This window comes from Scomber japonicus, chromosome 7 (genome assembly GCF_027409825.1).
Source record: "Scomber japonicus isolate fScoJap1 chromosome 7, fScoJap1.pri, whole genome shotgun sequence".
Taxonomy (NCBI): Eukaryota; Metazoa; Chordata; class Actinopteri; order Scombriformes; family Scombridae; genus Scomber; species Scomber japonicus.
The window spans coordinates 20,119,706-20,135,267 of NC_070584.1; the positions used below are offsets into that span (position 1 = coordinate 20,119,706).

Consider the following 15,562-nt stretch of genomic DNA (forward strand, 5'->3'; position numbering starts at 1 on the left):
AGGGTGCGAGTGAATGTTTGTGGTGTGATCAGTTCCTGTATGTCAGGAGGCACATGTCTGTAGATAGATCTGCATGTGAGTAGCAGGACTTTGTCGTCAATCCTGAAGGAGACGAGGCGCCAGTGCTATGAAAACAGGACTGGTGTTATTATTTAGTTTTTTTGCACTCTCATCTGGATCCTGGCATGTTTCTGGAGCTTCTGGATGCTCCTGCCAGCGATCCCTGTGAAAAGTGGATTGCAGTAGTCCAGTCATGAGGAGGAACTGACAGAAGATGACAACAAAAGACGAGAAAGCATTCCTTTGTGTCTTCAGAGAGAGAGAGAGAGAGAGAGAGAGAGAGATTCCTGTACACTGGGGGGGTGGGGGATGGAGGGGTGGACAGGAAACTCAATACCCTTTTCCTCCTCTCTCCCTCCCATGCCCCCTTTCCTGCTTTGCAAGATTCTTTGCAGACTGTCCGTCCGTCCAGCTACTACCCTCCACAAACACATCATGTCTATACATTGAGACATAATGTCCTGGTTATGTAACGTGTACTGGGATTATGGAGAGCTCTGTGGAACCACGTTGTTCCCCTCTCTTCTCTTCCTGAATTTTCTGTCTTTCACTCACTCAGTCTCTCTTTACTGCCCTCTGTCTTTTTTTATTAAGAAAAAAATCATAGTGTGGTTGAATGTGGTTTAAATCCAACTCATGAAGGCTGTTTCCTCTTATTTCTTTGGAGTGATTATGTGGCTGATAACACTCAGAAGAAAGATTTAAAAAAAAAAAAGTTTTGAAAGGTGCTTTCAAAAAAAGAAGACAGAAACAATTCAGGGTCTTAGTTATCCTGCTCTGTGTATTCATAGATTCCCGGTGACCAAAGTATTGTGTGTATGTGTCTACGCTGCTTTTGGTCTGGTGGAAAATTCCCCATCTGAGGCCTGAGGTCAAGCTACGACACTGTCCAAAACCTGTCTGGCAGAGGCTGGTTCAGACTAAACGTCTAGTCTGGTGTCAATACCTTTTGTCCCGGCAGGAAGCTGAGTACTCCAGGTGACAGCGCAGAGATTAGACTAACTATTCTCATTCACTAAGTTTACCGTTAGAGTTCCCCCTACAGTTGTGAGTCACATATTTTTTTTATGTTGAAGTAACATTTGTTATAACAGAATTACTGGACATCCTTCCTTGTATTTGAAATTGTGCTGTTATGTTTGTGCAGCGAAAAAAAACATATAAAAAGTTCAGGAACTTAAATTTTGGATCCTTAACTGATCGAAAATTTACACTGCAGTCCCTCGAAAAGAGAAAACAGTGTTCATGAACTGGCTGTTTGGAACAAATACAGACTGGGATGGAAAAAGGGGAGAAAATTAAACTATTCTTATAAAGCTCTACTCTTATAATGCACCTTACACTTGGAACAATCTGCAAAAGGCCTTAAAATGAGTTTCTTTACACCATTGTAAATGAAGATTCCTCGTCAATGGTCTTTTGAGCTAAAACAAAGGTTAATACATAAATAAATAAAGTAAAGGCTCACACTGTAAAATCTGCATGAAATAGTGTAAAAGTTTCATGCACTAAAAGTAAAGTGAGGATGCTTTCAATAATATTGCCATATAATATTGTTTTTATTCATTAATTAATTCATATTAAGTACAGTTAACAGAGTAAATCTAAAGAACATGAGTATTTGGGGTGAGCAGCAGTTCTCCTCGGTACACCTGCACACAGTTTTTAAAGGTGCTCGGCCTGTCGGTTGTTCCTGCGTCTTGTAGAAGTTAGTTAGAAGTTAGTTTTTAGTAGTTTCAGGTCATTTCAGTTGCTTCTGTGTCCTCATATTATCCCAGATTGACTCAGTGATATTGAGATAAGGTCTCCATGTGGGGGCCATGTAATCTGTTACAGGACTCTTTGTTCTTCTTGTAGGTGAAAGTACATCTTTATGACTCCGGCTGTATATTTGGGGTCATTGTCATAACACACAATAGCAATAACAATCAGCCTGCCTAAAGGTATTGCATTACCAAAATCGAAAGTGCTTAAAACTTTGCACAGTTGTTTATTTCCACACAACATTAACAACTTAAAAATGAGAAATAAAGACCTCTGTTCGATAATAGCCTGACCTAGTTTTTCCTCTATTTCTGCTTGACTCTCACACTACCAGACCTGCTGTGATTTCCTAATCATTTTAAACAGAAGGGGGCAGAGAAGGCCAGAAGTGGTTGGAAATTTAAAGTCCAATTTTAAATCCAGACTGCAAATGACAGTGAGGCTACTATGTTAGCTTGTTTGTTGCTCATAGCTTGCTGTTGAAGCTTAATGTTTGATTTTGGGGGCGACACATACACTCAATTTGAGTGGAAATACACTGCGGAAAGAAGAATCTGGTTCATGCGGTGATGTAATCCGTGATAAGTTACAAAGCCATCGATTGATAGCCGACCCATCCAGTGTAAATGTTGCTGCGGGACAGAGGCAGAGGTGAAAGTCCTCCAGCGTATCTTTAGGTGTGGCAAAGTTATTTCCTCTCTGAGTTGGGAGTGGTCAGTACGGCCATGTTATTTTCAGTCACATCTGTCCACTCAACCTCAGAGTGAGTGAAAAAATATGACTTTGCTTTTATCAGCCAGTGACCAAGTTAGTCAGCATTTGTTCTGGTGGCTGGTAATTTCCCATCTAACCTTGCTGCATACCTCTGCTTTACAGTAAGTGCATTTCATTGTGCAGGCTGTTTGTACTACAGTGACCTCAGAGCCCTCGAGCTGCACGCACGCCCACACACACACACACACACACACACACACACACACACACACAGACCTCAGTTTTTATTCAAACGATGATCCAGCTTCCTTTACACGCTCACTCAGTCTTATGACAGGGTATGACTATGGCTGACTGGATGTATGACTAGCGTGTTTGTGTGTGTGTGTGTGTGTGTGTGTGTGTGTGTGTGTGTTTCGTTCCTCTGAGCTGCTGTTATGTCTATTGCAATTTGTTGTGGCAACAAATAGCTCTCTTTGGCTTATAGGGCATGAAACACACACACATCCTGTGTGTATGCATATGCATGTGCGCGCGCACACACACACAAACACACACACACACACACACTCAGGAGCACAGATCCAACCATCTCTGTTCCCCTAAATATCAGTATCTGCCATTACTTGAAAATGTGCATCCTATTATTTACACACACACACACACACACACACACACACACACACACACACACACACACACACACACACACACACACACACACACACACACACAGATGCACATAGACAGCTTATATATACACTACAGTATTTGGTGTTGTCGCACTGTTCCAACATTCACAGTTATATTTAAAACTTTGTTTTTATCACAGTTTTCAAAATCAGGATTTCAAAAACAAACCCCAAAATTAATATTTAAGTGGAAGACGAGCAAAAATTGTAGAAAGTACAAATTGGTGCTGAAAAAAATCATTGGCATGTGGTTTTGTTCTATCTGTAACACCTTTTTATTGCAAAATTATATAATAACTGTCAGACAAACAGAAGAGCTTTGCATGAATTGCAGCTGTGTGGCATTATCCACATACTCTGCTCCTCCCTGCAGTTTGCAGTTTTATTGAAGTCTTTATCTAATCAGCAGTCTGGACCTTGAAACTAAAAAACCCGCACAACATTCCTCTGAAACGAGAGAGGGAGAGAGAGAGAGAGAGAGAATTAGAAAGAGGGAGGGGGAGAACTAAGGCGGGAGGGTGGAAATATCAGAAGAGGAAGGGGCAGGGCAAAAATTCTGGAGAAGTTGGCAGTCAGCGTGATATAACAAGGATAATGAGGGCAAAGAGGAGGAGGTGTTTAAAGTCCAAGGAGGGGTAGGTGAGGTAGAGGAAGAGAAAGAGGGAGGGTAACTAAGAAGGGGAGGAGATTTAAAAAAAAAAAAAAAAAAAATGGACGGGTGGCAAGAAGACGAAAAACGGTGGGAGGAGAAAGCTTGTGGACAGGAAGTGAGAATGAGAAGGGGGAGAAGAGAGGATGAGGAGAAGGAAAAGGGGCTGCAGACATAATGAGGGGAGAGGAATAAAATGGGAGACAGTTCAGGGAGGGTAAAGGAGGAAATGAGGATCTGATTGGGAGCTGATGTCCGAACAGCAGAGCAGCAGAGCTCACCTGTATGTGATTCACATTTGTATTTTTACAGACGTGCTAACAGCCTTTTTTTAGATGCTCCTCATGATTCGTCTTTCTTTTTTTTTAATACTCATTTAAGAATTCAAAGGGTGGAATTCAGGAGGAGGAGAGAAGGAGGAGGAATAAAGGTGGTTATGGGGAAGTAGAAGATGAGGATAAAGTAGAGGAAAGATTGAGAAAAGGGTGATTAACAGGACAGAGGACATACAGAACTACTTTCTCTTGATGCATACTCGACCTGTGATAGTTGAACAGTTTAATTTGAGCTGCTCACACTCATTTACACACAGCTGAGGTCAAGTCCACCCCATGCAAATACATACCAGTGAACGCAGCACACTCCGTGACGCTAATTTACACTGCCCAAGCACCAAGCTCAGGCATTTGTCCGCATGCAGTTGAAAGGTATGTTAAGACGAGGACAGGAGTGCGTGAAAGGAAAGACTGGTGAGGGAGGGACGGGAGGTCAAGAAATGGTCAGTGGAGTAAGAGAACGATGACGAGGGGGAAAACAGGAGAGGCAGCGAAGACCCATCAACCTGTTTCAGCTGCAGCACTGCATGACGAGACAGTGCAGTGCTGGCTGCAGATACACACACACACACACACACACACACAGGAGTGAGGATGCAGATATTATTGACACATACTCACACACACACACACACACACACACACACACACAGTGGTGATGCAGCAATAATTAATGATGCTATCAGCAGTCTGTCCACATTACAAGTGTTGGGAATCGTTATACAGGAGTTGGAAGGCAGATATAACTTGTGTTTTCAGCGAGTTTTATGTCATGTTTTATTCTGTTAATGAGCTGTAACAGAATATTTTCGGGACAAATAGTTTATAGCACAACTGGAGACACAAGTACAGATCTAATTAAAGTACTTCTTGCTCCGTTTGGAATCCAAATGGTTAAGTCCAGCGTCAATGAGTCATGCAACTCCAGGTGGCACCGTTTACAAACCTCCAGTCAACTGTGACCAATAGGGGTCAGGTCTTATATACACACACACACACACACACACACACACACACACACACACACACACACACTCACATTCACATACAAGCATCGATAATGCAGTGACCTATCACGGAAAAACTATTTTGAAATACCTTTTTTCAATTTAACACTTGACTGGAAACAAGTTTTTTTTTTTTTCTCCCTGCATCACCTTCCTTCACATTTCTGCAGTCCCACACATTCACAGGAAGCTGCTCCATACAAACACACATTCGACCGCCGCCGGGCTCCGAGCAGCTGCAACCTTTTCACTGAAGGGCGCAGAAACTCTTAAAGGCTTCTGTGTACTTAACGCAGAAACAGAGTTCAGCAGGTTTGTACAGACAAATGGACATATTTGTGAAACAGGTGAAGTGCAGCAGTAGCTTTGACAGCATTCACAATCACCGCCCAAAGTGGTCCAGTTCATTGTATGTCGGCCCTCACTCTTGTGACTCTGCAATTTTCCTAAAATACAATGCTTGGATGTATTTGGGGAATTTTATTTTCCAGTTCAGTGCCTCTGTTTCCAGCTTTATCATATGATCTCATGGTCAGCATTTAACTTCTTAGTCATACTAATAATGGTTCATATTTAGTTCTGTTGGAACCAGGAAGTGAAGATGGAAAATGAAGGTAGAAGAAGATCAGAGGAGTTGATTTCTGTCATTTTTAGAAGTATAATACAATTAAAACACACTATATGTGATTACACTTTTAAGATTTTTTTTGTTTGCAATTTCATAAACACCATGAGTTGATAAATCACACATTAATTGCAACACAATCAGTCTTATTCTTTAGCAAATTTCTGCTTTCACTGTGGTCTTAATTATCACACAGTTTTTAACTTCCTGATTCTTCCTGTTCTGGTCCAGACTCCAAAGCAACAGCCAATTAAGTTCAATCTGCTTTTAAAAGTCAATAATTGGTCAATCTAATGAATAAACTCAGTATGCCATGAGGACAAAACAGTCATTAAATGCAGTTTTGCTTTAAGTCCATGGCCTAATCTGGTATTATTTCCAGAAAATAATGAGGAATCTGAAGGGCAGAGAAAGAAAGAACCAAAGATAGACCTTTTATGGAGTCAAGTCATGCCGTCACATGCCAACAAAAGATGTCAGGATGCCCTTGAGTAAGAGCACTTAGCCTCCAGCTTTACCAGTGTAGCTGCACAATAGCAGCAGAGGAGAGCTGCAACTTTGACCATGAATGACAAAGTACAGAGACATGACGCTGCTCTGTCAGCATTGCTACAATAGAGATTAAAAGGTATGACCTAAAAAGTGACAATCTACATGATTTATGTTCTTACTATCAAAATGACTTTAAAATTTGGCAATCGTTTGAAGTTATGTTAAGTAAGTCTCTTTTTCATCACACTGTCATAATCAAGTGGGATGTTTGCAGAGTGAACAGGATTCTCATGTTTGATCCCTCTGGGGTAATAGCAATTAAGTGTTTTAATGACAGCTGTTAAACTGACATGGAAGATGTGCTACAACTCAACATGATGGTCTGCAGATGGTAGAAAAGCAGTGCAGAAATTATCCCATGATGATTCACTCTCTCTGTGTGTGTGTGTTTGTATAAGTTTCTAGTTACACACACTTTTCCACTATTGATTTTTATTTCTAGAGGTTTTATGTCTCATTTTCCTTCTCTCCTTTTCGTCTTTTTCCTCTCTCCTCTCCTCTTGTGTTCCCCTCTCTCTCTCCTCAGTCTCAGGAATGCATTGAATGTCCTTATCTTTGCCCATGCAAACACAGGGGTGAGCCAGCAGCAGAGGTTGAATTCCTCTGCAGATCCCAGGCAGACAGACCACACCACACACACTGGCATCTACAAAGCCTCTAGCAAGAATGGCTCTGTGTTCTCACTGTAAAAACATACTGAACCAAACTGAAGAGAAGAGAAGAGCAGGGCAGCAGCCTAACTTCTTTGTCTACATTTAACACTGTAGACTGTATATAAAGATGGATGTAGCGAGGTTTGACGTCACCGATTGGTTTGCTTTGGAGCAGGGTCGACGCCCACAGTTGCAGCTTATAATCAGCGTCATCTTTTCAGTTTGGAGGCAGGACTTTCTAAATAAGGAGTGCAGGGTGATTCCTTTCTCACTCTGGTTACACACATTTGCTACTTTAGCTAAATTGTGCTAACAGGGCAGGTATCCTAATCAAGTAACGTTAAAATGTATTGAAATATTGCAAAGATAGTCGATAGTGACGAATCCTGGGACCGGGGAGAGCAGCAGGCGAGCCAACTGTCAATCACAGCTGTCACTCAAGACCCACACAGCAGACATCAGACCTACTTCAAAGTCTTTAAATCTTGTTAATGGAGCAATAATGTCAAGAATGACCACCAGCACATTTATTAGAGGGCCTGAATTTAGCAGTTGAGACCATAATGACAAAAAAAGACTGAGTTAGTATTTCTAGAGATTAGTTGACACTTTTACTTCAGTGACAGGGACCTCCGCACTGGCTTCTGCCTCAAGCTGCTTGCTGCTAGTTGCTGCTTCAACACCATCTTCATTTGACTATTTTACTCACCAGGACACTATGATTAAAACAAGATCTACAAATGTTTATTAGTAATACAGGAAATTGACTTGTACACTGACTAATAATGTGTTAGCCACACACACAACTGGCAAAAATGTGGTTAGTCTCCCATTCTGTGTGAGTCCGTTTCCAATAATGTAGCTGACTAGCATGTTGTGGCCTAATATGGTGCATGACAGCACATACACATACATTACAACATCCATGCCACACACTGTAATGTTTGATTTAACCTACCTGGAGCTCTAGATGGGTGGGGTTTAACAGCAGAAATCCAATCAGTGCCAAAAATGTGAAGCTGCAACCATAATCATTTTTTACTGTCAATACTTTCCGTATCTTTTTTGGTAAATTACTGATTAATTATAATGTCTACAAAAGGTCAAAATAATCAGGAATCACCTTCTACCTCGCTCTCACACACACACAAAAACATCCAGACACAGTATTTTGTGTGTGTGTGTGTGTCACTTACTCAAACGGCCTGCCCTCGGACACACACAGTAGGCATTGATAACCTCCACACAATACACCCTCATAGGCAAACACATGGGATCACAATGCTTCGGCTGCCATACACGCTGCTTCACGTATGCCTGTGCATAAAATTACTATGACAAGGGAAAGACAGAAGACAGTACTGTTCTGTGTTAGCATCCATGCAAGCCACAATACACACACACACACACACACACACACACACACACACAGTCACACACATGCACACTGTTCACCCCTCAGGTCTAAATAGATTTCCTTGGAGTACAATGCTCGTATATAGAGGCCTGTCTGAGCTGCAGGACCTACACACTGCACTCACACAGCCCCTAATTCCTCAGGTTAGGGTCAATGACCCTCTTTTTATTGTTTAACAGAGCAGATGACTTTCACATCGCTCAGCGTTTGACCCAAACTAAAACAATATTTTCTCACTTTCTGCTCCTTTACACGGCACAGGCAGCTGCACCTCTGTCTCACTTTCACCGTCTGGCTTTGCGTCTGGGTGTTAATTTACCACCGCAGGCGTGGCACATGCTCTGTTTAATAATTGACATCAGTCTTTTCCTCTGTGACTTAAAGCAATGAAAACACCCTTGGATCGCCTCGCTATGTTAAATATCATAAATATGTGACGTTCAGTGTTTTGCTCATGGACAGCTGGAGAAACTGCAGAGCCAGTAAGAGCTTTGTGTTTTTGGTTTGAAAAGAGCCAGAAATACAATGTCTCAAAAAGTCAGAGAGTGAGTGAGGTTGTAGCAGTTGTATATGCTCAATTCTTAAATCACAATATATCACGATAAGTGCTTTTAAGTTTACTTTAACTTTTAGGTGCTGTGAGCAACCCCCACCACAGAAACAGCACTCACTATTTACTGGTTAGGGCAGAATAACCCCCACATATTGTTATACTGAATAATGAAGTAAAACATAATGGCCTGATTATCAAATTAATGCTGTCCATCTTTGGCCTTAAAATCAATCAGAATGTATATACCTCCCTTATCTTTGTTGTTCAGGTTTTTATTTAGTATTTAACTCAGCTGTGTCGTATTAAAGAAACAACTTTGTTCTCTGGATGATATAACTAATTAAATCCATTCATTCTATACAATAGGGTTGTTTTTGTTCCAGATGTGACTTAATTATTCAGTTAGAATATGTTTTCCTTCCTAACAGCAGTAGTCTGTCTCTGAAATGGAGCAGCACAACTAGACAAATGCAAAGAATAAAGAGTAGGATCACAGTCTCCACCCCTCTTATTTTCTCCCAGGGTTTTGAGTGACATTTACATGATTCGATGCAAAGCGTTTTTCCTCTCAATTTCACAGGGAAACGTTCTCCATGCCGACTTTATCTCTGCCTGTGTAAGAACACATAATGATTCATTTCAGGATTATATTGTCACTTCCTATTTCCTCTACCACATCTGCAGAAAGCGATCACCCACAACAATAGCAATACAGGATACTGAAGCTGCAACAGTGTGTCAGAACCACAAAAACAGCCACACAGATGGAAGATCCTCATTACATCAGTTTCCTCTTTACCCACACTGCAGCACACATGGCCTTCTGCCACTGAGAAGATCCCAGTTTAAATCCTTTTTTTAACGTCTTCAGCATTACATTTAGCTAAAAGCATAATCTGCTATGGTAGGTTTCAGTGAAAATAGTCTACAGTAACTTTAGCCAACTGCAGTTGTCCTTCAAACTTTGTCACTTGATCCACATTCATAAAATTACAGGTGATTGTTGGAGTTCTGGTAACTTATCTTCCATTTATTCTAATGGGAGATTTGTGTTGCTTAATTTGTCCTTGAATCAAAGCATGACTGTCATTAAAGCATTCACATATACACAGAATAACACTAATTTGTTCTTTTATGACATATTTCTGTCTCAGTGTATTTATGTAATCACAACTATGGCTTCAATTATTTGGCAAGCTATTTATGTAGCATTCTAATGATGTTTTTTTAAGCTACCAGCAGAGAGAAAAAAAACAGTGTGTGTTGACCTAAGATCAGACACTGTTCACCACCAGTTTGATCGTAGCCTTTGGCGATGTTTGTCAAGAATAAATGAGCCTCGACCCAGACTTTTCATCCAAGCCCCACAAATTTTGGCAATTTGAATATACATGTGGTGCCTGATTTTAAAAAGACAAATAAATGGTCTTTTAGAGGATAAATGCTGCATTGCTGCACACAAAAAGAAAAAACTGGTTGTGCAAGGGTGTGAACTGTAGTGTCTATTTTTATGCTGCAGTGAGAGGGTTAACTTTTCACTAAAGCAGCAGGATTGTACACCTCTGTGATGAATGATAATGAGAACATGGTGGTATGTTTATGCAATAGCTTAAACGGACTTGAACACACACACATGCACGCACCGACATGCTCAAGACTGGACTTTTTTGACAAACTGGAATAGCGAGTATCTTTTAGCCTGTCCTGGATTATGAGAAAAGCAGCACGCCCATAAGCACTGTGAAGTATGAGCCAGAGTCCAAAACAATGTTGTTCCCAGAAAAGGAAATAATATCCAGATAGAAATGTGTTGAGGCGTAACTAATGATTAGTACCATTATCCATTAATCTTGGGATTATTCTCTCAATTCTTTGTTTGCTCATTATAATTTTCTACAGCCTAACTTGACGTGTCCAAATTACTCCAGCATACTCTTCAAAACCCCAAATATATTTGATTTCCCACTATAGAAGACAACGAAAAGCGTCAAATTTCCATAGTTAAAAAGCTGGAACCAGATATGTTTCCTTGAAAATGACTGAAAACTGAACAGATTTATCATCAAAATTGAATAAATGATTACTTGACTATTACTTTAGGTCAAGGAGTCTGTTTTACTAGTTTGTGAAATGATGAAATGATGAGCTCTACAAACATAAGTGATTTATATCAAGTTATTGTCTCTAATGTCCCTGTGCTATAAAAGAACTGTCAGTCAGTATATGGGTAATAGTAGCTTTCAATTCTGTGGTTTGTGGGTGGTGGAGTGGTGAATTTGGGGGGGGGGGGGGGGTGTGCTTTTAATTATTCTCATCTGATAGTCACAACTTGGCTTGAAGAAGTAAGTCTGGCCTTTCCTGTGGAGATCAAAACCTGTGACCTTTGTAAAAAAAAAAAAAGAAAGAAAAGGAAAAAAAAGAAAGAAAACAGAAGTGAGTCTAAATACATGAGGAACAGATGCTGGACATAAAATATGAGTCCCAAATGTTTGTACACTCTTGAGCACGCTAGATCAGATGTCTGATAAAGAGCATACTGGATCATGTGAGATGAACTTTCTCAACTTTTCATACTCCCTGTTGTCCGTCCAGTCATCAACTACTTCTTGTCTTGGATCATCCATAGCAGCCACAGTCAGTGTTTATCATGGACGAGCGTGCCGTCTGGGTGTTTAAATGCAAACATCTTGTCTCTCACAAACACTTTCTTGGAAATGAGTAGCAAACATGTTGTTGGCCGATATGTCGAATGCTACCGTGGAGTCACAGTGTTCCTTTATGTGCAGTCTCCTCTGTCAGTCCTCTCTGGCTGCTTTTGTAATTATGATGTTGTAAAAACAGAATGCTCAAACATTTATTGTTCTGATGGGAGTATAGTTTGCAAGGCCAGCTCATAAATTAGTTCATATCAGCAGTAGACAGCATCCTGAAAGTGGAAGTGGTATGTTTCTACATGTACAAAGCCATGGCTCAATCAGCCTTCACATAGAATAAGAGAACGTTCTTCTTCTCAACCACAACCGACTTCTATTTCTGTCATGGTTAATGTGGTTTGATGCTGCTGTGTCTTTTGTGGAGTGTGGAAATCAGATTTGGTCAAATTATCTGACACACATACCACCTGTACTCAGGACAGTTTTTAGTCCTATTGCAGCAGCTGATTGTAATCTTTTAAAAAACCACCAGATGTTTTCACCTTTTTTGACAATCATGTTGTAAAATGTTATGTCTCCTCACAGGTCCTCAATGCCCAGAAAGCCGGGTACAAGGCCGCCATTGTCCACAATGTAGACTCTGAGGACCTAATCAGCATGGGGTCAAACGATTGTAAGTCACCGCCTTCTCCTTCTCTCTGTATACCAACACATGAGTATCTAGCATCTTACACAGCTGCCTGTTGATGACAGAAAATGGCCCCTTTTTCTTGTCATCCCCACCCTGAGGGAAGATTTGGCTGTTTGTGTAGTTTATAATCCATTTCAAGTCTCAAGATGGTGTTGAGTGAGGATGTGATGCACTACAGCAGCAGAGCACTCACTGACTGTGACCCCATATTGTCCCTGCTGTAACCCACTTACTCGATATGATAGCCTTTGTCCCCAGTCCTCACTTCAAGAGGTGCAGCAGAGTATTAGATTATCCAGGCTTCGTGCCCTGGTTTGTGTTTTTAGCACAACATTTGAGTCTATGTCCCTTTAAGACTGGGTGCAGCGTTTACATGCTTCTCCCTTTAGAGCAGCATGAGCACATTTTAGATGATGACGTGACCGATGAAATGCATTGTGCTTTGCTCAAATACAGACACAGGGAAGGCGAAAAGCATTATGGGATACATTTTTGTTGGTTTCTTTCTTTCAGCGCTCTTAGCCCATCTCGGCCTCTGGTTTTAGGAGGTTGTTTTCAAACAGTGCCTTAGGTTTTAGAATATTTCTTTAGAGAACGCTTCAGGTCATAATGGGTTGAGAGGAGTTTGAACTTCTCTCTCAAAAGCTCTGTTTGTTCTTCACAGCCACTTCTGTCACTTTTAGTTAGCACAAAACAAGTTTGTTGTGAGACTAAAACCTCTTATGACTCAAATAAAGTTGGACATGAGCTACATTATTCATTAAGTTGTTAACATTTGAGCTCCACATCAGCTCATAAAGACCATCAAATACAATCAAAAGCTCCAAAAGAAGTTAGAAAGTCATCTTAACTTAAATCTTGAGATATTTAGATAACTATTTCTTAGTGTTTTATAAAGAAATCTTATTTTTTTGTATTACTGTGATCACAGGGTTTAATTTTTTACTGCCAGGTTGAAATATCGATGTTTCCGTGGACATTGATTTACAGTCACATGATATATTATGTTTGGTTTTTTTTTCTTTTCCTTTTAGTGGATGTTATGAAGCAGATAGATATTCCCTCTGTGTTTGTGGGCGAGGAGACTGCCAACTCTCTGAAAGAAGACTATACGTATGACAAGGGGTAAGTGTACACCCAAATCTCATTTTTCTGCTCATCAGTATAAATAGCAGCACGGCGGCTCTCACGGCCTCTCACCGTCACCGCGCTCCTAACAGCTCCTTCAGTGTAACATGAAGATATTCAGCAGCTTCCCTCAAAACTGTCTACTGGCTATTCTTTGCTTCCCAGCTCTACCATATGATCTAATATTGTTGAGTAATGCCTGCAGCGCATACTGTAATATATCAAGGCAGAGGATTTATCTTGTGATGTGTTGTCACTTTGTGCGCTCTGCTGCTGAGGTGATAATCTGGTAATGAAATGTCTCAGACTGTCAGATGAGCCCAGAGTCACTGCATCAAAGTCCCATTTCTACCACTTTTATATTTTGCTGGCTTGTGTGTGTGTGTGTGTGCTGGTGTGTGCTGGTGTGTGTTTGTGTGTGTGTATGGGTGGTGGTTGTCAGATACCATCCAAATACATGAGGGTTATTTCCAACTTCTTTGCTGTGGAATGAACACCAAACATGGTATTGGCAGAGTTTTGTCAGCGTGATCACAAATGTGAGTGGAGAAATGCTGCAAAAGGGAGTTGTGTGTGTGTCCCATAACCCCATTACCTAAATGTCATCATGTTGATATAGGACCCTTTGTGTGCCACATTGCAGTTCTTTTTAACCACAAACGACACTAAAATGAATCTCTACATTGTTAACGCCGAGTCATCATGAAATGCTGCTGCACAGCCTCTGTTTAGGTCATTGTTTGTAACCTCTGCCACCACCTGGTTTATTTTTTAGGGGACATGTGGTCCTCATGCCAGACTTCAGCCTGCCGCTGGAATACTACTTGATCCCCTTCCTCATCATTGTGGGAATCTGCCTCATCCTCATTGTTGTTTTCATGGTAGGTTCATATAATCTCCGTTGTAACTCAAAGTATTGAGAACCTCCTTAGGAACTATTTACAGAACTGTTAATGAATGCAAATGTGAAGTAGAAAATGCCTACAGAGGAGAAAAGTGGTATTCTTATGGGTGTTTTCCCCCCAAGGACTATCAACACTGTTAACCATTCCAAAAATTTCTGCTTCATATTAGGAAAAGTATGTCATGGGCCCAAATGAGCCCTTTGTCAGTACTTTTTCTGGTTGTAAAAGTGTTGCTTAGCATACAAAAATCCTACTTACTAGTTTTGGACTCCTAGACAAGGAAGACATGCATGTGTTTTACATACTGACTTAAAATGATTTTGACTGGTTTCATTTTTTCCCCACTCTGCGTAGATCACAAAGTTTGTCCAAGACCGACACCGTGCTCGGAGGAGCCGCCTGCGCAAAGATCAGTTAAAGAAACTTCCCATCCACAAGTACAAAAAAGGTATGGAAGCAGAACAAAATAAGTCATCTGACTGTAAATGTGAGGGTCTGTTCACTAAGTGGTTAAAAGAGTTCACCAGGAAGTCGCCCTGAACTCAGCTTCATCCTGACTCTCACATCTTAGTCTGCAGTAGATGCTGTTTACTTCTCTGCCGTGCTGCTCTTTCTCACATGATTTGGCCCAGAAGAGAGATGTCATCAATGCATTACGACACATCATTCCTCCCCTTAGCTCTGCACCTTGGAGCTAATCGGATTAATATGGACTTGATTTTTTCCACAAAGCTCTCCTCGGCAAATTAGAGCTCCTCTCCGCTGAGACTGGACACATGACTGATGCTTTAAAATGAAGTCTCAGTCATGCCATAGGCCAGACTGGGTTGAAAGTTAAATGTATGCTGAAACCTGTTGAGTAGATATACAGATTTGAGCGTTAATAGAAACTATAAAACTTCTTAAAGCGAATTCCACCTCTGGTTTCTCTCTTCTGTCTGTGAACAAGGGTCAGACCGGCTGTAACATTGTTTTGCATTGCAAATCCACTTTGTGCTATTACTAGTTTTGTGTGTGTATTTATGCCGGCTGTATTTCCTCCAGCAGCTGTATTTTTGCAGACTGGAAGGCCCCTGACTGCAATCAGCTGTGCAGGGTGAGCTTTATAGAGTATGGCTGGCGCATAATAAGTAACCCCCTTGTAAAGCTGCTAATTGAAGGGG

The 15,562-nt window shown here is 40.9% G+C and overlaps 1 protein-coding gene across 3 annotated transcripts in view; it reads left to right on the forward strand.

Moving 5' to 3' along the window:
* rnf13 (ring finger protein 13) overlaps window positions 1-15,562 on the forward strand; it is a 40,233-nt gene that overhangs the window by 16,924 nt on the left and 7,747 nt on the right. For all 3 annotated transcript variants that reach the window (XM_053321728.1, XM_053321727.1, XM_053321729.1), the window contains 4 exons: window positions 12,261-12,348; window positions 13,401-13,491; window positions 14,270-14,375; window positions 14,754-14,847. In XM_053321728.1, coding sequence (XP_053177703.1) covers window positions 12,261-12,348; window positions 13,401-13,491; window positions 14,270-14,375; window positions 14,754-14,847 — 379 coding nt within the window. The remainder of the gene's footprint in view (window positions 1-12,260; window positions 12,349-13,400; window positions 13,492-14,269; window positions 14,376-14,753; window positions 14,848-15,562) is intronic.